General features: G+C 33.8%; 2 protein-coding genes across 2 annotated transcripts; both read right to left on the bottom strand.

The window, feature by feature from the left end:
* Positions 1-276: 276 nt before the first annotated feature.
* Positions 277-1,967, bottom strand: LOC141724361 (cytochrome P450 77A4-like). Its single transcript, XM_074526482.1, has one exon. The coding sequence runs from the start codon at positions 1,941-1,943 to the stop codon at positions 357-359; it is 1,587 nt and encodes a 528-aa protein (XP_074382583.1). The 5' UTR covers positions 1,944-1,967; the 3' UTR covers positions 277-356.
* Positions 1,968-7,011: 5,044 nt separating this feature from the next.
* Positions 7,012-9,268, bottom strand: LOC141661452 (putative serine/threonine-protein kinase PBL23). The gene is made up of 5 exons (XM_074468464.1): positions 9,048-9,268; positions 8,727-8,902; positions 8,451-8,640; positions 7,851-8,242; positions 7,012-7,724 (listed from the first exon to the last, which is right to left on the bottom strand). The coding sequence occupies exons 1-5, from the start codon at positions 9,160-9,162 to the stop codon at positions 7,434-7,436; spliced, it is 1,164 nt and encodes a 387-aa protein (XP_074324565.1). The 5' UTR covers positions 9,163-9,268; the 3' UTR covers positions 7,012-7,433.
* Positions 9,269-22,330: the final 13,062 nt, after the last annotated feature.

The raw sequence follows: 22,330 nt of genomic DNA, 5'->3' as shown, positions 1-22,330 counted from the left end.
TCAATGGGTCCTTAATTGCTCTTGTTGGTTCACCCTCAAAGCTGTCGCATTCACCATGTTCGTTACCTTACAACATCTGTGACAGTATTAATTCTTGAATTCAATCGAAGAGGTGTTGATCAAATCGCATCCCCTTCCACAGATTATTTGAATGTGTTTGTATTGGGGCCATTCGAGCTAGCTACGTACCCAGAGGCATTTGTTAGGAAAAGTAGCATAGTTAATACATTTACCAACACTTGAAATTTCATTCAGTAAAATCAGAGCACACAGAAGTCTTTAAACATGGTTTCAAATTTATAAAGTACAATCCAAATACTAGACACGCACCTAAACAATACGTTACAGATAATTAATCAAACATCAATGTTGTTTTCCCTTGGCAAAATAACAGCTTTGAGAGGATTCTTCATGACCACAGTAAAAGCAAATGTCTCAGTCGGGTCGGGTGGAGATCCGGGAACAGGCATCCACTTAAATGCGTGCACCATCCTAGCAAGCAAAATGTAAATGTGCAATGTACCAAGAGAAGCTGCCGGACAAATCCTCCTACCTGCACCAAACGGCAACATTTTTACTCCTCGATTCCCCGTCACGTCGACGTCCACACCATCCCCGTCTAGAAACCGTTCTGGGATGAACTCCCCCGGGTTTTTCCACATATTCGGATCCTCAGTCACCCATGCAGTGTACAACTCCACGCTTACATTAGCTGGAATACTGTAGCCGCCAAGCTCAGTGTCTTTAATAGCTGCATGAGACAACAGAAAATGACTAGGTGGATGTCGTCGAAATGTTTCTTTAATAATAGCTCCCAGATAGGGCATTTTCTCGACATCGTTTTCAGTAACAATCCCATCTACACCAACAACACTGACTATTTCTTTGTAGAGCTTTTCTTGAATTACTTGATTTATGACCAAATGAAGTAAAGCCCACTCAACTGTTGTTGCACTCGTATCGGTTCCAGCATTAATGACTTCAGAAACTAGGGTTACTAGTTCTTCGTCACTCAATCGGCCTCGATCCGTCAATTCAAGATGAAAAAGTGAGTCAATATAAGCAGCACCAACAGGGCTCACCATTTCAGAATTAGGGTTTTCGCCATTTTCCACAAAAGCTCTCCTGCTTCTTACCAAAGGAACCAAACACTCCAATTGCTTCTTTCGTAGCTCTTTAGCTTCTTTCAGTTGTCGTCGAAACAACGGTGTAAGGACCGGCAAGAAATCCGGTAGCTTTGGAGTTGTCATCATCATAACATCTTTTAAAATACACTCAATGTTCTTGATTTTATCTTCACATATTTTAGCACCAAAACACAAGCAAATCAGAATGCTACAAACAGTTAGCCTTAGATTGCTCATGACTTCCACAAATCCCACTTGAGAAGCCTCATCTTGAAGTCTTTTCAAGTGAGTCTCCACAGCCCATTTTCTTATCCAACTGCATTCTTTGATTCTTCTAGGGTTTATCAACTCTGTGGCAAAGTTGCGCCGCAGAGTGCGCCACAAAGGACCATATTTAGCCGAATTGATGGCACATTTTCCAACACTAAACAGAAGCCTTATGGGTGAGTCCTCCGGACGGCTAGCAAACATTGGCCCTTTCTGAACAAGGGCTTCATGGATGAGCTCTGAGCTTGTCACGACAACTAAAGTACGTTGACCCATTTGCATGGTGAAAATAGGCCCATACTTTTTACGATAATCACGTACAACATAAATAAAATGACGTTTTTGGAGAAGAACTTGACCTAGGTTTCCAATAAGTGGCCATCCTGGTGGTCCCGGTGGAAGATTATTCCGTCGGCCACCCTTGACCGACCAGTATTGCCACCATAGAAAGAGGAAGATGGCAGCTAAAGGGAGGAGAACTGAGTCTACTAACTCCATTGGAAGAGAAAAAGTTATGGATGATCTATTGAATAGCAGTGTAGTACACATGCATGAGGCTCATGTTGTTATAAAGACCCAGTGAGAAGTGCCCTTATTTAATTGTTATATTTATTAGAGTTGTATCCGCATTTTACCATTCAGAGGAAGAAAACGATTGGTCAATAGTCTGGTTGCACAGAATTCACTATTCAGGCTCAAGTCCTCATTATTTTAATCTTGCTATCGCCTGGCTATAGCTGCCATATTATTTTTGGCTAAATTTTATCATACACTATACAGTTTTCTATATTAATTACCAACTTAATTTATAAAAAGACTCGTATATTCATAAAATACTTAACTTTTTGCTAATTAACAAAAATTCAAATCAATCATAATTTTACTCTTTTTTCTGTATGTGTGTGGGTGAAGCAGCTAGCGTTGGCGGTTTCTGGATAGGAATGCAAAAGGAAGAATTAAAGAGTTTCATCTACCAAGCTCAGAGTCATGAATATATTGCTGGGAAGTATTTACTTTTGTACGGACGAGTTGGAATGGCCGTATTAATTCTCAAGTTTCTAATCCGCGTAAAGCATTCATTCACTGCTATAGCTAGGGTATTCCAATTAGGTCGTATAGCCGAGTTATTTTACATGTTTGGTTGAATGATGTAACAAGTTTGTTTGATCTCAAATTTTTAAAATTTAAATTATTAGTTTTAATTAATTTAAAGTATTATAATAAACAGGATCTTTTCTGACCGCTTTACTCTCACCAACTAAAGAAATGATAAATAATGACTGAATAAAAAAATCAGACGAAATTAACAACATAATTATGACCGATGATTTCGATCTATACATGTTTTATACCGGTCAATTATTCCGACCACATCAAGATCGTTTGACTGCTCGCATGATGTCGATGATTTCAGTCTATACGTGTTTTATACCGGTCAATTATTCCGACCACATCAAGATCGTTTGACTGCTCGCATGATGTCGATGATTTCAGTCTATACGTGTTTTATACCGGTCAATTATTCCGACCACATCAAAATCGTTTGACTACTCGTATGGTGTCCACGTGAGTTTATTCTGATCATGTACATCGATTGCCGTGCGGTCACTAAAGATAAAAATTAAAACTTATTAACTGACGGTTGAACTGGTCTACACGTGCATGTTAGCTAACTCCGATCACTATACTGACCCAGAGTTGGTCAATTTTTTTGGGGTGAAAAAGATGATCTGCAGTTTCCTATGCAGTTATTGAAAAATGAAGTGTTTAATTTTTTACCGCTTTTTAACCCAAACTTGACCAATTATGATTATATATGTATGTATGTAATCTATTTTCTTATAATTTTTATTTATATATACACACACTAGTAATCAAATACAAAACAATATTAGAATACAGACTACATATCAGTGACTTGATATAGGTATAATTAGTGATTATGAAATATTCCACTCTGTATATTTATGACCATGGCACCACTTATTTAGTGATTACTATTATGTAATTTAGTGATTTTTTTTAATTTAGTGATTATTTTTGTGTAATTTAGTGATCGCTACTAAATTGTTAATATATAACTTATTTTTATATTTAGTAATTTTCAGTATGTAAATTAGTGATTTACATAGGTTTATAATTTGTATTTTAATTTGATTTATATGAAGTAAGACTATATATATATATATATATATACACGCACGCGGTCTTCAAATTCTCCGATAAAAATAATGGTCTACCTAGAATTTTTCTCTGTGTACATATATATTAGAAATTAAATATAAAAATGTAATTTCTTAATAAAAAAATTGCTCAATCAAGTTTTACTTAAAAAATATATAAAATAGGAGAATTAGATTTGTTTTTAAACCTTTTTGTTTGTAAATATTTTTTAATATATTAACATATGTACAGTTGGATAGTTAAAATAATTTATTTATTTCGGACTAATTAAATCGGATGCAACTCTTTGGTGAAAGTGTGTACTTAAAGTAAAATGTTTTGTAATCAACCTCTTTTTATCATAAACAATTTTCAAAAATCGACATAATAACAACATAACTGACCACGTTAAGCATATATAAGATCGAATGTCAAATTTACCAAGTGATAGGTGAATTGTTAAATTTGGCCAATGCAACTGACCATTGCTGAATATTGACTGCGGTCGATTTTGTTGTTAGTCAAAGAAGAAACAACGTTTTCGCTAACCTGAAAATAAAATGTATTTTTTATTTATTGTAATCATCAATTTCAGAATAAGAATATATTTATTTCTTTAAGAAAAGTGAAAAAAGATTAATCATTTAAAATCAAACCGCATTTAGCATATTATTGATTTTAATGCGGTTCTTCAAGCTTTTCCGAAATTAATGTATACGTACTTAATCAACTTTTTGTTTCTTACATCAGGAACAAAACACCTTTTATTTTCCCTTCGGGGGAATTAAATGAAAAAACCCTAGTCAAAGTTATACTAAGAAAGTTCAAATTTGTGTCAGCTACGAGTAAAGTCTGGTTTGATAGTTGAGAATTTGTCTACGCAAAAGGAGGTGTGTCGTGTGTAGTAAATAAATATCGTTGTCAATTAAAAAAATAATGAACCTGATATGTTTACATCCTGAATTATAGGTGTACACATATTTATTAAAATTATAATCAAATTATCCTTATTAAATTTGAAAATAAATTTTAATTAAATATGAATATAAGGACATATTAATCTCAATAAATTGCCCATATCAGTTTCAGTTTCAAAAATAAAAACGAACTCAAACTATAAATCATATGTAATACCTCTCCCATACATTAGGGTTACTATCTAGCATATAACAGAAGATTTTTTTTTATTTTTGTCAAGTATTAAAATTTGTGATTATTTATGTGCTGTAATATTGTCTGAATAGTTTCAGGTCTTTTTGATTATTTAATTTACGAAGTAGATGATAATAATAAATGTATATGACTATATAAGTTTCTAGGGCGCAAAGTGTTATTCACTACCCGCTTTTTTATAACCGCCAGATAAATGAGAATACACTGTGAGATAATTTGGCTAAGTTTAATCCAGTAAACTAGTTTGAGGCGGAGCTTCGCAGCCACTTATAAACGTATTTTAAGTAAAATATATATATATATATATATATATATATATATAAACTTAAATAATATAATATTATTTGAATTTATGTTTTCGAGTCGATCTTTCTAAAATTCTAAATAAATATAAAATTTTAAAAAAAAACCTTATAATTAAAAATGTTAATTTACTCTCAATTAGTTACACTAAAAAAAAAAGTCTATATGCGATCAATAGAATCAGTGACCGCACATGGGCTTCTGCAACGGATGGTGATTGTTAATATTTTTACCACGAAACTTTTGATTATGACCTAATAATTAGTATACCGTACTTCAAAACGACCTAATATACCTCGGGTTTTAGCGTCTTACTCCACGGTCAAAATAATCATAAAATTATGAGTTTAATTAAAAATAACACATATATAGACACATATACATACATATATATACAAAAAGATGGAAGGAAGTTTGTCACCATTGTTCTAGTTGGTCTAGATATAATAATAAACCCATTACTTTAGTATATTGATTCATAAATAAGATTGTATAATTATTTTTGACTTGTTTTGCAAGATTAATTTTTTTTAACTTGAAAAAAAAGTTTAGAAAAATATTACAATAGAATTTATTACTTTCCCTCTGTTAGTAAATCTTTTGAAGTATTTTTTGACTCGAAGAGAAAGTTTAGAAAAATATTAATATATTTTTTATTTTACTGTGATTGTCGTGCAAACTTAATCATTTTTTGACTTAAAGAGAAAGTTTTAAAAAATATTAAAATAAACTTTTTACTTTACCTCTATTAATAAATCTTTTGAAGGTCTTTTTTATTTGAATAGAAAGTTTAGAATTATGTAAATTAATTGTAATTTTTATTAATTTTTAATGGATAAAATTCGAAAAGTAAAATGAGTCGACCTAAGAAGTGCCACTTAAACGCACCAAATATGAAATAACCAAACATATTAACATGTACAAAATAACTTTAAATAATTTGCACAAAATGAAAACTTTAAAATAGAAATTCAGAGAATATTAAGATACTTGCACAAAAATATCAATTTTCTAAAAAGACTTGCACCATTCTTTCCGATAATAATGAAATATATCATCATTTAATATAACTTGCACAAAAAAATGTTAAAATAATTTTTTTAAAGAATATTACGATGGTAAACTAATTTACGAAGAAAATGGAGAAGATTTAAAAAAGTATAAGTTAATTATAGTTTTTAATATTTTTTTAATTATAAAAATTGAGAAAATTAAAAAAAAAAGTGATATACGAGACAAGTCACATGAACGTTCGGTTTCTCCTTATATTGATGATTGATTTGATCACAGATAAATTTGAGAAAATTGGTCAAATTTGGGATTGACTTAATTTTTATTTTTTGATGAACTGTATATTCGACCAAAATCAATTGAATTTACTTGTATATTAGACCTGTACCACATTCATATCTCTCGTTGTTTACTTAATTAAAAGCAAAAGAAGGTTATGAGAATTCAAAATTTCAAATTATTCACAGAAATTCTGAGATAAAGTATGTGAAGTTGGTTCTTTTTTCTTTGTGCTAGCTTGAATGATCATATGGACTGTGGACAGCTGATAACACTGCACTTAGGTTAGAAATCTATTAACAAAGTGCAACATTATTTTAATTAAAAAGAAAAATGGACGGTAGTCTAACCCCTATATCCTTTGGCCACTGACTAAATTTACACCGACTTATACTTATTTTATATTAGTTTCCTGCATTATTGTTGTTAATATAGATTTTACTGAGGAAAATACCTGAGGTGAATGTGGTGATGACTGCAGTGCGAGGAACTAAAACATATCTGATGTATTCATATAACTAAAAGCCTTTAAAAATTTTGAAGGTAAGCTTAAGTTTTTTTCACATGAAGCCATAAATAATATCACTAAGAATTTGTAAATGCTAGCTTTCAGTGTGATGGGGAAAAAAAGTAAAATGCAGTTTGATGTCATGTAGACTGATTCTACTATAAGGAATCATGATTTTGAGGTCAAACAGAAAACCCTGCATTTATACAAAAGCAGTGTTGGTATATGTTTTTATTACATGAGTTGGGTAAGTCACCTACCTAGCAGTAAATTATCGGCTGTAACAGGAAAGCCGCGTTTACATCTCTACCAGAGTTTATATAATTAGCTTCTCATTCTGGGCACAGATGCAAATTGAGAGACGCTGGTGTTTTCTGTGCTTATGAGGTGAGTAGCACATGAGTTGACAGTACTACTGGCACCAGCTGGACCAAGCCAGCCACTTGAATTACAGTCCTAAGTAGGATGAAACAATTTACATGTAATTTTAACTAATATATGGCCTATCACTCTTCCTTACAGATATTCTATTGATCATATATTTCTAACAAACACAACAAATTATACAACAAGTGCTTTCTGTATTGTTGTTGATAATCGTCTTATGCATTAGGTTTTGGCTGTAACGAAGTACCAGCATCTTGTATCCTATATTCCATAGCTAGTTGATCGTCCGGCATGCTAATTATGTCATTGTTATCGAAATTTTCATTGAGCAAGTACTCCAGAGCAGTGACAACATCACCAATCATAGGTCTTGTATTTGCTTCTTCTTGTAAACACATAGCTGCCACAGCTAGAGCTAGGTATAGACCTTTCGCTGGATATTTATCTTCTAGCAAGGGATCAGCAATTAATCCAAACTTTTCCTTGTCCTTAAATAGTGGTTGTGCCTGCAAGTCCATACAATAAGATTAGTGTAAGTTGGCTCGAGTTTATCTATTAATGGGATTTGAAAAGGTAAAATGATAAGCTAGAACAAGATAACATTATTGGGTAGTTATATATATTATCCCTACCCAACTAACTAAATTTTGCTCCTCTGTTGGCCTTGTGGTATCAATAGCTTTTCGTCCTGATAAAATTTCTAGCAACACAACCCCGAAGCTATAGACATCTGACTTTGACGTCGGTTCACCTGTTTCTGTACACTCTGGTGCACAATGGCCATAAGTTTCCATCATGGTCAAAGACACGTGATCTTTTTCCCCGGCTAATCCTAACTTGGAGTGCCCAAAATCTGAGAGCTTAGGATTAAATTCATCATCTAATAAAATGTTTGATGCTTTGAAATCTCTATATACAATTGGAGAATTGGGAGAATCATGTAAATACTCTAGTCCTTGAGCTACTCCTTTCGCTATTTTCATCCTAGTGGACCAATCGAGAGGAGGCTTTTTTCCAGAAACCTCTGAAAACAGAACAGGCAATTCAAAGATGTTTAGAAAATGAAAATGCTAATATATTTGGGATTTGTCTGAGCATACAAGTTAACTTGCAGGTTAAAAACTCCCGACTTAATAACTATGCTTATATCAGACAAATGTATCTGTAATCTTGACTTTTTAAAAGTGTGATAACTTCATGGAATCCGCATTTTTAAAATATTAGAAACTTACCAAAAAGGTGATCTTCTAATGATCCATTTGATAAATATTCATAAACCAAGATTTTTTGCTGGCCATCTGTACAATAACCAATAAGATTGACAAGGTTGGGATGCTGAACATGACTTAATGCCGCAACTTCTTCTAAAAACTCTGTGTTCCCTTGCATAGCATTCTTATCTAGTTGCTTTATTGCAACAATCTGAAGGACATAAAACACAAGATTGAAACCAGAATACAACTCAAAATACAAAAGGCAAATGCAGAGAAAGAGAACAGTTTACAGACCTTATTATTTTGCTTGAGCTGTCCTTTGTACACCCTCCCGAATCCTCCATTACCTATAAGCTTTTTCGGATGGAAATTTTGTGTTGCTGTAGCAAGTTCTCCAAATGTGAAAACTTTACTAGTAATATCTGGGGTTGCATGCTTGCTACCGTTCATCGTTTTCTGTTTATTAAAACCTGACAATTTAATATCATGCATCAGTAAAAATCCATAATGCAGATTTGAGATCATAACCAAAGGACTTTTAATCCTGTGATAAGGCTACAATTAATGATAATATCCATAATGCAGATTTGATAATGTATGTGAAGTTTGACAAACCTGCTTTCATCGATACACTTCGGACAATGGAGGCAAACGCATCTCCATTGGCATATTTCCAGGAGTTCCTACCGTCCTGGACAGAACTCTTTGATCTTAAAGATAGCTTCTTCATTTTATTACCTTTAAAGAATTTTAAAGTAATGCAGCATCAAAAAAAAAAATAACTCACACCAGATATTTTGAATGTTACATGTACATAATTTGAAGGTAGCTTCTCATTTTTGGTCATATATATATTTTCTTTTAAATTTGAGAACGTGAGAGTGGGGGATATAAGCTAGATTTTAGGGTGTTCTCCTGACATTGACTAATAATATGAGAATCTCCTACATTTTCTGTACCAAATTTTGTTGGGTGCGCCAAGATTTTAGTTATTACATCTTCCCTTTTTTTCTGGTATCTGTGTGATGTTTTTTTTAACCAACAAATCAACAATGTTCCATTGGAAATTAAAATGTGAAATGACATATTGACATTGTGTCTGTTATAAAAACAACATACAATATAGTAGAATCTGTTCACCTGATCACTGCTTGTTTCGAGCACCATATATACCATTTCATTCACCATCGATAAGAATACTAGTTGCAGTTTAACCTGTACAGATTAAGATTGTCATCTAATCACAACGTCAGATAATATAACATATCTTGTTATAAGATTTTTTAACTTGCGTGCTTGTATCGATGTGTTTCAAATTTTCAATGCAAGTCTGGAGACAAGGGCATAATAAACATGAGCAACGGGTGAAGATTTTAATGGAAGGTGAAACTGATGTGCCATCGGAATATATTCATATACTTTACTCCATTGGTATGGGGAGGGTGTATTCAACTGCTAATAAAGAATCATTTCCAATATCAATGTTTTTAAAGTACACTCTAATGAAGTAAAACAGGACACTATATATTTAGAATATGGAGCAAGCTAAAGAATACTGACCTGGAGAGGCATTGGTATATCAGTTTAAAACAAAAAATTTACCTTAGTGAATGGTTGTTTCAAGCATAATTTGCCACTTGCCGGTATTTAATTTTATATTTCGAAGATATTGTATTAAACTATCTTATAACCCGTGCGATGTATGGTTTTTAAAATTGATCTTTTGATTTTTTGAAATTTTAAAATTTACTTTTAATATTTTTAATATACATATATATCGTTATTTCTAACAATGTTATTTTCATTTTTGATAATCTGTTGTAATATTATTGCAACATATATATAGGGTCACACTCAAATGAGAACCACTATTATTGTGGGATATTAGATCCAATTCTAAACACTCATTTTATACCTTACATAAATCTCTCACCACACATTAATTTTTAATATTTAAATATTTCATGACCATCTTCTTTCTTATTCCACCACATGCCACCTCCAACCACCCCAACCTTCATTTCCGGCCACCGCCAACTCCGGCGACCACAAAAAAATCACCACCGACAAACATAAAATCACCAACGTCACGCCAAAATCACCACCGGAAAATCAAAAAATCACTATTTAGAACACAAAAAATCACCGTATCTGGTCACGGATAAACAATAAATCATCACCGAAAAATAATAATCACCACAATTAATCACTTAATCCGCTGCATCAGCATCATCGTGACCACCATAGCAGAACCACACATGTCCATTATATTCGATAAAGCACTGTAATTGATCAAAAAATTACCGAATTTTTGAATCCAATCATTAATATAAGTCTAGAACAACAAATATACATATACACCACAATCCAATGATCGTATGAAACAAAACACCAGTGATAAACTCGTTAAAACAACTCTTTTTATCCCGGTGGCAAGCATTTGAGTTGGAGCTCAGATCAACATATTACTGAGTCGACTCACTGGAATCGACGTGTTTCTTATTTCGATGAATTGGCCAGTTTTCGACGATGGCGTTTGGGTCAGGCCCAACAATCAGATCTCGATTGATTGGAGTTTTGGAATATCAGGTGTTTGTGTTTATAGGCTGTATGTATATTCGTATGTATGTGGGAAAGAGAGCTGGTCGTGGGTGGTGACAGATAGTGCAAGAGATGGGGGTGAAAAAAGAACATATAAAATATGATTTGTGTGGTTGTGATTAAATTTTAGAGTAAAAATTATGTGACTGAGATTAGATCTCAGTTCTCACAATAATGAGGTTCTCACTTAAAAAACTCACATATGATATATATATATATATATATATATATATATATTGAGAAATATACGGACGGGAAATTGAATTATAGGTATACTGACTACGATATCTAATCATATTCTATCTACTGTTTCTATTTACTGTTGCATCATTTTATCATATTTTGGTGTTTAAATAGCAAAACAATATAATTCTTTTATATTTATGATTTGTTAAATCTCTAGCCATATTCTATATATGATTGTGTTAGGATATTGTATCGCAATTGGTGTTTGAACAGTACCATTGTATTAAAAATATATTTATTCTAATAAAACATAATCTTAACCATCTTAAACGTCTATTTTTAATTATATCATATTAACAGTTGAGATTGTTTTGGTAGTACATAACCAAAGTTTTGGATAAGAAGACTCTTACGCTTGTTATAAATAAAGGATGTAATTGTGGTCATATAATAATTCGAATCGTGGAGGTAAGAGCATCTCCAATACACTCTTATTAGGCTCCTAACTTAAAATATAGAAGATTCGTAAAAATATCACTCTAATAATCACTAAGAGCCTCACTTTACTCTTTATTTTTAAGAGTCAAAACTCACTCTTAATTTATATTTTATAATAAAATAATCTTTTTACTTTTTTTCTCTCTCCCATTCTTTTGTACTTTTATAACTTCAATGTACTTTTAATTATAAGATAATAGATAAACAGTGAGTTTAAGAATTATTCTTGGAGATTAACCTAACTTATCTAAAAGCCAGTTTTTTATAATATTTATAAAAAGGGGTTAATAGTCTATTGGAGATGCTCTAACGCGTGTAAATGAAGAGTGTTTGTGAACTCTGGGTTATGTGTGAGAAGTGACACGTTCATGAAATTAGTTAAGAAATGTGTGAGCTAATACCGTACCAATAAGGGGTCGTTTGGTTCCACAATTGGTTCTCAGGTATAGATTTTGTGCATTCCAAACTAATACATGGTGTTTGACTGCTAATTTTTATCAGACGAACCCATATCTGAAATTCATCGGGAATCAGATTTGATATCTTGGGGAAGTGGGTTTAAACAAGGGGTATGAGGTATCAGGCTTGTTTTTATTATTTGAACTTTATTTATATAGTTAAATATAATTTGAATACACATGTTTCAAATATGATATATTATTTAATTTTAAATAAAATTGTTTTTATTTTTATTTAATGTCAGTTAGTTATATTTTTAATTCCTTAAAATAATATTAAATTAAAATTTAATTGTTTAAAATATATTTTACCAATCATATACATCTTTGTTAAATTTTTGTTTATAAGTTGTTTAAAAACTTAATTTTAATGTATAATTTATTTTTTAAACATCATTTTACAAAGTATTTGAGCTTTCAATTATAGTTAAAATTAAACATATTCTTTTCAACACTAAACCAAACACATTATATTAGAAATCATTCATCAACCACATACCAACTTAACCTGATTCCTGATTCCAAACACATATCGTCTTCTGAACCAAACGACCCCTAACGATTACTAAATTAAATAAATGGGGACAGGGTGAAAGGACTCGAACCCGAGTTCCACCCTAAACTGGACTGATACCATGAACCATTCGCTCTAAAAACTCAAAATATTCGAGAAAGACACTTATACGAGGATGTTATATTAGTATTCTAACAATCCCCCTTACTCAAAAACCATTAATAACTCGAAGAGACGCCCATCATTGGGGCATTAATTTATATTTCGTGTCGACGATAAATTGTGAGAATATCGGGAGTGACCGGGAGTCGAACATGAGTCCTTCCACCAGCCTGACCTATGATACCATGTCAAGAAATCAATCGCTCTAAAATCTTAAGATGTCAATGACATGTGTTAATTAATGAATCACACAAAGAGGGGGGGGATAAATGTATTTTTATGTTTTTCTGCTTTTCTTGAAGTGTTTATGGTGATGAACAAAGTAAATTAAAATCTTGTAGTTAAATGTGTTAGTGCTGAATTTAGACAAATAAAACAGTGAACACAAATCTTTCAAAAACTCACTTAATTTTATATTAAAATTAAGAATGTTTTGCTACAAAATTTCTAGGCTCTTTGTTGATAAAGAGTTTAGCTTCTTCCTTGAGAGAATACAAGATTTTTCTGATCTAAATTGTTACAACTAACAAAGCATCCAGTGTTTACTTCATAGAACAGAAACACTGGTTATTACACAGCATGCATCAGCATGTACTAAACCCTATTTTTGGATAATCAAATCTTTCTATTTCTGGCTTAGTGTATCTTTGTTAATCTTGCACGCCTGTGACTTTACTTTGCCAGTTCATCTTGGCCTTTGATCTTGTACTCTTCAAGCTGCTTTTGTAGATTTGTCAATCCAACTGATCAGATTGTTTATTGATTGATAATCTTGGATATTGAACTGGTCTGCAATTTATACTTTGAGTTTTGCCTCGAGATCTCCAGTTTGATATATAGAGAACTTGATACCTCGATAAGTATATTGGCTTATCGAGATCTCTAATCACTCTATAGTTGTTTTGACTTATCGATGTCTCTGAGTTCTCTATAAGAGAATTTGGCTTGTCGAGATCTCTTATCTTCAAGTCTTCACTTTGGCTTATCGATATCTCTAAGTTCTCTAGTGGCAAATAGACTTATCGACATCTCAGAGATCTCTAGTGATATTTTGACTTGTCGATAACTCAGAGATCTCTAGTGATATTTTGACTTATCGATATCTCAGAGATCTCTAGTGATATTTTGACTTATCGATATGTCAGATTTCTCTAGTGAAGAAATGACTTGTCGATATCTCCATTCTTTATGTCTTCAAATTGGCATGTCGATATCTCTGAGTTCTCTAGTAGCTTTTCTGACTTCTCAATAAGTCATTCTAGAGTTCTCGAATGATTTCTCTATAACACTTAATCTGTGACTTGTAGAGATCTTGACTTAGAATATTTTTCCCAAAACATATTTATTCAACTTCAATCTTCTTCATAATTCTTCTGAGGCATGATCTTCTTGATCTTCTTCCAGATAGAATTTTAGGCTTGATACTGTTCACAGAAAAAGACTGTTAGATATATTTGATAATGTCATAGCTAATATGTTTTATGTTTAGCTTTCAGATCTTACGTGAACAGGATAAATCAGTACTTAACTGTTGATCAGTACTTATACTGGAAGTCAGGACTTAAGGATATCAGTACTTATATTATCAGGAGATAATCATCAGAAGATAGATATCAGAACTTAAGTGCTGAAGGACAATCAGATAAGGACAGTAGCTGATTAAAGGAAAGAAGATCGAGATAAACATAAGAAGAGATATGCATAAAGAAGGAATTCCGTGAAGAATGGAATACTTGGAAGAAAAGATATCTGATTGATATATTTTAGGAAGCAGAATTATATTCCATATCAATTAGCGATTATCTTGTAACTGTGTAGTATATAAACACAGGCATAGGGTTTACACTATAAGTGTTATCATTATCGAAGTTATTATTCTATATAACCCTAGCAGCTCTCGTGATATTTGTTCATCACTGAGAGGTAACAGTTCCATACTGTAACAGAGTTTATTGTTTCAATAAAGTTTGTTTTCTGTTACTTAAGATCTTAAAGTTCGATTTGAGTGTACTATACACTGTATTCACCCCCTCTACAGTGTGTGTGTGACCTAACAATTGGTATCAGAGCCTATCTGTTAACTTACATACAGTTAAAGATCCAAACACAATCATGTCGGACACAGAAACTCCAACTAAGCCTACCACAACTGAGGAACCACCAAAGACACTAATTCAGAGTCGGTATGAGACCATCAGAGTCCCCATACTGAGACCATCTGAATATCCCATATGGAAGGTAAGGATGACCATGTTCCTGGAAGCAACAGATCCAGAATACCTGGATAGAATCAAGGAAGGTCCTCACAAACCAACCAAACTCGCAGTTGCAGTTGCAGGTGAAGCAGCAATGACCGTACCAAAGGAGAAGAGTGATTATACTGCTGAAGACATAGCATCAATTGCTAAGGATGCTAAGGTACGACACTTAATGCATAGTGCCATTAATAATGTAATGTCAAACAGGGTAATCAACTGCAAGACTGCTAAGGAGATATGGGATGCTCTGGAAACAAGGTGTCAGGGAACTGACACAATTAAGAAGAACAGGAAGACAATACTCACTCAAGAGTATGAACACTTTGACTCAAAGACTAATGAGTCGTTGAATGATTTATATGATAGATTTGTCAAACTTTTGAATGATTTGTCATTGGTTGATAAAGAGTATGATCTTGAAGATTCAAACCTTAAGTTCCTGTTAGCTCTTCCTGAATGCTGGGATTTGAAGGCAACGACAATAAGAGACAACTACAATCTTGATGAAACAACTCTTGACGAAATCTATGGAATGCTCAAGACTCATGAGCTGGAGATGGAACAAAGAAGCAAGAGGAAAGGAGGAAAGTCAAGGACAGTCGTTCTTAAGGCTGAAGAAGAATTCCCCAAGGCAGCTTCCTCAAAGAAAGACAAGGGTAAAGCTCTTTTCATAAAGTCTGATACTGAGTCATCAAGTTCTGAGAGTGATGATGACTCAGATTCTGAAAGCTTGCCTGAGACCGATGCTGATGAGGAGATGATAAAGCTGTGTGCTCTTATGGTGAAAGGAATCACCAAGATTGCATACAGGAAGTTCAGGAAGGGAAAGAAGTTTTCCAGAAAAAGCATAAGTTCTGATAAGAAGAATTTCAGAAGATCTGAAGGCAGAGGAGGAAAGTCTGACAGAGGAGATTACACCAATGTTAAATGCTATAACTGTGGTGAGAAAGGCCACATATCTCCTGACTGCAAGAAGGTAAAGGGTGACAGAGGCAAGGCTCTTGTCACAAAGAAGAAAATTTGGACAGACACTTCAGACTCTGAAAGTGAGGAGAACTATGCATTGATGGCAAATGCTGATAAAGAAAGTGCTGAGAGCAGTTCTGAAGCTGCTGAAACAAAGGTACCTCAGACTACTTATGCTTTTCATACTGATGATATTAATGAGTTGAGAAGATATCTTAAAACCATGTTTGTTAGTTATAGAGATCAAACCTTAACATGTGAAAGATTAACTTCTGAAAATCTTGCTTTTAAGAAAAGAAATGATTTCTTAGAAAAAGAGTTAGTTATATTCCATCAAACTCAGAAGGATAGAGATGATGCTTTTTATGTTAGGGATGAAGTGCTAAAAATGAATGAATCTCTAAAAACTAAGTTAGAAAAGGAAAGAGAGATAATCAGGACTTGGACTAACTCTGGCAGAACAACTCAAAATTTGATAAGTAGTGAAAATTGGAAAGAGGGCTTAGGTTATGGAGAGAATAAGAATGACAAAGGAACTGAAGAAATTAAGCCTGTTGTTAAGCAAAAGCCAAAGTTAAAACCTGTTAAGTTTGTAACTGTAAAGTCTGATAATGAGAAATCAGAAGTTAAAGAGGAATTAACTTCTGACAAACTAAAACAGGAAAAGACAGCTGAAGTAAACATAGGCTTAATGACAAAGAAGTAGCTTAAGCATAAGCTGAAAGATGTCAAGAATGCAAACAAGGTAAAATCACCTAGGAAAAATAGGAATGGAAAGGAAGGTGTGAATAAAAGCAATGATTATAAACCTGTTCCTGATGCTCCTAGGAAAACATGTCATAACTGTGGAAGTTCTAACCATCTGGCTTCTTTTTGCAGGAAAAATAAGAATATTAACTCCTTACCTTCAAAATCAGGAGTTAAGAGTCAGTCAGTTAGATACAAACCACAAAATCCTTATTTTCATTGTGGTAGTTTATGACATTCCATTTATACTTGTAAGGAATATCATAGTTTGTACTATGATTATTATCAAATAAAACCTTCTTTGAAGAAAGTTTCCATTGTTCCTTCTAGTATAAATTCTGATTCAAAGTCTGATAATGTAAATTCTGATAAGAAAAATGTTAACATAAACTCTAATGCTAAATCCGCTGCAAATGTTAACAAACTTAATAAGGCCAAAGGATCCAAGCAAGTCTGGGTCCTTAAAACTAATAATTAGTGGTCTTTGTGATTGCAGGGCAACAGGAAAAATATTTTAGTTCTGGACAGTGGATGTTCAGGTCATATGACTGGAAATAAGGCCCTGTTATCAGACTTTGTGGAGAAAGCTGGCCCAAGTGTTTCTTATGGAGATGGCAATATTGAAAATCATTGGGATATGGCAATATCAATCTTGGGAATGTCATCATTAAAGAAGTAGCTCTGGTCTCAGGACTTAAACACAACCTACTGAGTATAAGTCAAATCTGTGACAGAGGTTATCATGTTGATTTCTTTGAAGAACACTGTGAAGTTGTGAGTAAATCTAAAGGCAAAGTTGTTCTGAAAGGATACAGACGTGGTAACATTTATGAAGCTAAGCTTTCAACAAGTACTGATGGCTCTGCAATCTGTCTGTTAAGTAGAGCATCAATTGAAGAAAGCTGGAATTGGCATAAGAAACTCTCTCATTTAAATTTCAACAATATAAATGAACTGGTCAAGAAAGATCTTGTGAGAGGATTTCCAAACACAGTATTTGCTCCTGATGGTCTTTGTGATTCATGTCAGAAAGCCAAACAAAGAAAATCTTCATTCAAGAGCAAGACTGAATCATCAATTCTTGAGCCTTATCATCTTATACATGTTGATCTATTTGGTCCAGTAAATGTCATGTCTATTGCAAAGAAGAAGTATGCGTTGGTCATAGTGGATGAGTTCACCAGATACACATGGGTGTATTTCTTGCACACAAAAAGTGAAACTGCATCTATCTTGATTGATCATGTCAAACAGCTGGATAAAATGGTCAAAGATTCTGTGAAAATTTTAAGGAGTGATAATGGCACTGAGTTCAAGAATTTGATAATGGAAGAGTTCTGCAAAAGCCATGGAATAAAGCAGGAATTTTCTGCTCCTGGAACTCCACAGTAAAATGGAGTTGTTGAAAGGAAGAATAGAACTCTCGTTGAAGCTACAGTACAATGCTTGAAGAAGCAAAGCTTCCAACCTATTTCTGGGCTGAAGCTGTGCAGACTGCTTGTTTTACTCAAAATGCAACACTCATTAACAAGCATGGAAAAACACTATATGAGATGGTGAAGAAAAAGAAGCCAAATCTGAAATATTTTCATGTATTTGGATGCAAGTGTTTTATTCTCAAGACTCATCCTGAACAGCTATCAAAGTTTGATCTAAAAGCTGATGAAGGAATCTTTGTTGGATATCCACTTTTCACAAAAGCCTTCAGAGTCTATAATTTGAGAACAAAAGTGGTCATGGAATCTATCAATGTCTCTTTTGATGACAAGAAGATCACTGGTCTTAAAGATTTCGTTGACCATGATCAGCTGAGATTTGAAAATGAAGACTCATATTCTGATACTGAAAATCCTGACAGTCTAAGTCCTGATACTGCAAACTTTGATGGATTAAACTCTGATGTTATTGAAACTGTGGTGACTACATTAAATGAAGATGCCCCTATGCAGGGGGAGCATACTCAAAATCCTACCACATCTCAAGAAACATTCGAACATGCATCTGGCTCTTCAAGTTCTGATTCGTCAAGTTCTGATAAGCCAAGTTCTGATAGTACTGAAAATCTAAATACTGAAGAATCCAACTCAGAAAGCATAGTTTCAGGGGGAGCATCAGAAAATGAAAATGAAGATAGCATAGATCATGGGGGAGCATCCAGTTCTAGAGAAAACCTTCCATCTGCAAGGAAGTGGACAAAATCACATACACCTGATTTGATAATTAGAAATCCTGATGCAGGTGTCAGAACTAGAACAGGTACTTCAAATGAGTGTCTTTACAATTCTTTTCTCTCTCAGACTGAGCCAAAGAAAGTGGAAGAAACTCTTCAAGATGCTGATTGGGTACAAGCAATGCAGGAAGAGTTGAATGAATTTGAAAGAAACAAAGTCTGGACCCTAGTACCAAGACCAAAGAATAGATCTGTTGTTGGTACAAAGTGGGTATTCAGAAACAAAACTGACAGTGATGGCATAATTACAAGGAATAAGGCAAGGCTAGTTGCAAAAGGATATTCTCAACAGGAGGGAATTGATTATGATGAAACATTTGCACCAGTTGCTAGGTTAGAAGCCATAAGGATATTTTTGGCTTATGTTGCTCACAAAAAGTTTACTGTCTTTCAAATGGATGTGAAAAGTGCTTTTCTCAATGGAGAATTGGAGGAAGAGGTATATGTTGAACAACCTCCAGGTTTTGTAGATACCAAACATCCAGATTATGTCTACAGACTTGACAAAGCACTTTATGGACTTAAGCAAGCTTTTAGAGCATGGTATGAGACTTTAGCTCAATTTCTTCTGGAAAGTGGATTCAACAGAGGGACAATAGACAAAACACTGTTCTACCTCAACCATGGAAAGGACTTACTTCTGGTCCAGATTTATGTTGATGATATCATTTTTGGATCTACAAATGACAAACTTTGCAAGAAGTTTGCCAAACTTATGCAGTCAAGATATCAGATGAGTATGATTGGGGAACTTAGCTACTTTCTGGGCCTTCAAGTCAAGCAGAATGAGGAAGGCACTTTTATTTGTCAAACCAAGTACACCAGAAACTTGCTAAAGAAATTTGGAATGCAAGATTGATCAAGTGCATCCACTCCAATGGCCACTGCAACAAAACTGGATAAGGATACCGGTAAATCAGTAGATATTACTGACTACAGAGGTATGATTGGCTCTCTACTCTATCTAACTACTAGTAGACCTGATATCATGTATGCTACCTGTCTTTGTGCAAGATTTCAAGCAGATCCAAGAGAACCTCACTTAACAGCTGTAAAAAGAATCTTTAAGTATCTTAAAGGAACAGCTGCTCTGGGATTATGGTATCCTAGAGAATCAGATTTTAAACTAATAGGTTACTCAGATGCAGATTTTGCAGGTTGCAAAATTGACAGGAAAAGCACAAGTGGAAGCTGCCAATTTCTTGGAGGCAGATTGGTTTCTTGGTACAGCAAGAAACAAAAGTCAATTTCCACATCAACTGCAGAAGCAGAGTATATTGCTGCAGGAAGCTGTTGTGCACAGATTCTTTGGATGAAGAATCAGTTACTGGATTATGGGTTAACATATTTCAAAATCCCTATTTACTGTGATAATCAAAGTGCTATTGCTATGACAGGTAATCCAGTTCAACACTCAATGACAAAGCACATCAGCATCAGGTACCACTTCATCAGGGAACATATGGATGAAGGTACAGTGGAATTGCATTTTGTTCCCACAGATCAATAGTTGGCAGATATCTTCACAAAACCATTATGTGAAGCTACTTTTACAAGATTGGTAAATGAACTTGGAATGGTTTCAGGTTCCTTCTCTAAATCTGCTTAGACTTGTTCTGTGTTATCAGACTTTATGCTCAGTATTTACAGAATTCATCTCATTGTGTATTCTGTGCTTAATTGATAAATGTCTTTAAGTACTGACTGGTGTCTGATATATGTTTCTAAACTCTGATAAGTGATATGTCTGTTCTAGTACCTATTCAATCCTATGAGGATAACTGTGCTAGATACTGACCTAGTAGTCTTCAATAAACAAATGATTCCATGGAAGAAGTAATTATTTCAGTGGAAATCTTATGACACTAGCAAATTCTGATAACTGAGCTTAGTTAAGTTCACTTTGTATATCTTATTACTAAGTCACAAATTAGAATAATGCTACTCATCTGTTAAGTTCTGATACTAGTAAAACTGCTGAATGTACTAAGTGCTGATAGACCTCTCTTATCAAAAACAAAAGCAAAAAGATCAAAGATTAAAATCAGGTACTCCTTTGAGATCTAGAGTAAAAATGTGGAAGGGACGATCCAAGTGCATTGCTAGTATTAAGTAAATATGCATCAGAAAAGCAAAATATTTTCTTGGTGACTTTTCACACTCTATGATTACTGGAGAAATACTCTGAAAATAGCATAAATTCTGATAAACAGTCGTGACTCACTTACACTGAGAAGCCACTGTAAAATAGAATTTCAAAAGATGCATAAAATTAGCACAAAATAGTTAAGGTGGACTCAAGCATAAACTCATTCTTCAGTCGGTTTCAGGACAATGACAGATCTTTAGCAAAATTTTAGTTATGCCTTATTTCTAAGATGTACTGCAGTGAATCAGACTTTACTCTTTGTCTGTTTTTAGCTTAATGCACACACTAATCACTCCATCTGAATGATGAAAATTTCTGTGGTGGTCTATGTTATTTTAGATAAAACAGTCAATGTGTCATTATTGCACAAATTCTGAGGACAAGTTCTAAGTTACACGTTCTGATGATTAAGTACTGACGTCCATAACTCAGAACTTGTATGAGTATTTACTAAGATAGGCATTCCTTTTTCAAGTTAAGAAATTATGTTCTGATGACTGTTAAGTTCTGGTATAGGTCTAAGTTCTGATTTCTCAGTCTAATCCTTTACTTGGCTTATCTTTGAATAAAATTTGATAACAGTCTCAGTTAGAACTAGAATATGTTGAAGTGGCAGATTAATAGTCACTATGATTAGGATTAATGGTATTCGTACTTGAACAGTCCACTGTTTCTTGTGTCTTGTGCGGTCTAGCCATGCTTCCTCTTTCCAATGACTGTTATTCTTTTTCAAAGTCTAGGGAGACGAGGTAGAATTAATTCTACCTGTCAGCATTAAATATCTTTGCGTCTCTTGGCATTCTCTTGCCTATATAAACAGCCTCTTCACATTAGTCTTCTCATCACACTTTTATCAAAAATTCAGTCTTGTTTTTCATTTACTATCACAAATGGCTGAATTTGGCTGGTTCTACAATTACGGTGATGAGACTGTGCATGTCTTTTTGAATGGAATTCCAACTCCCTACCCTATCACCAACATCCCTCACAATCTCTGGATTCAATTTCCAGAGGTTATCAAACGTGATCTGGTGGCCGTTCGAAGAGACCTTCACTTTCGTCGTATCCGTCAGCAAGAGCGAATCATACGACTCGCCATCTTGTTCGTCGAAGATAGGAAGAGGAAGAT

Source organism: Apium graveolens, chromosome 5, assembly GCF_009905375.1.
Source record: "Apium graveolens cultivar Ventura chromosome 5, ASM990537v1, whole genome shotgun sequence".
Classification (NCBI taxonomy): domain Eukaryota; kingdom Viridiplantae; phylum Streptophyta; class Magnoliopsida; order Apiales; family Apiaceae; genus Apium; species Apium graveolens.
The sequence above is the reverse complement of the archived record's forward strand: the minus strand, read 5'-3'. Positions and strand labels throughout refer to the sequence as shown.

What these genes read in the sequence shown, in the direction of transcription:
- LOC141724361 (XM_074526482.1), bottom strand. Translation starts at nt 1,943, where the DNA reads ATGTGTACTACACTGCTATTCAATAGATCATCCATAACTTTTTCTCTT.
- LOC141661452 (XM_074468464.1), bottom strand. Translation starts at nt 9,162, where the DNA reads ATGAAGAAGCTATCTTTAAGATCAAAGAGTTCTGTCCAGGACGGTAGG. An exon ending in AAGTGTATCGATGAAAGCAG is followed by an intron (nt 8,903 to 9,047) that starts GTTTGTCAAACT and finishes TTAAATTGTCAG; the next exon opens with GTTTTAATAAACAGAAAACG. An exon ending in AGCAAAATTTAGTTAGTTGG is followed by an intron (nt 7,725 to 7,850) that starts GTAGGGATAATA and finishes ATGGACTTGCAG; the next exon opens with GCACAACCACTATTTAAGGA.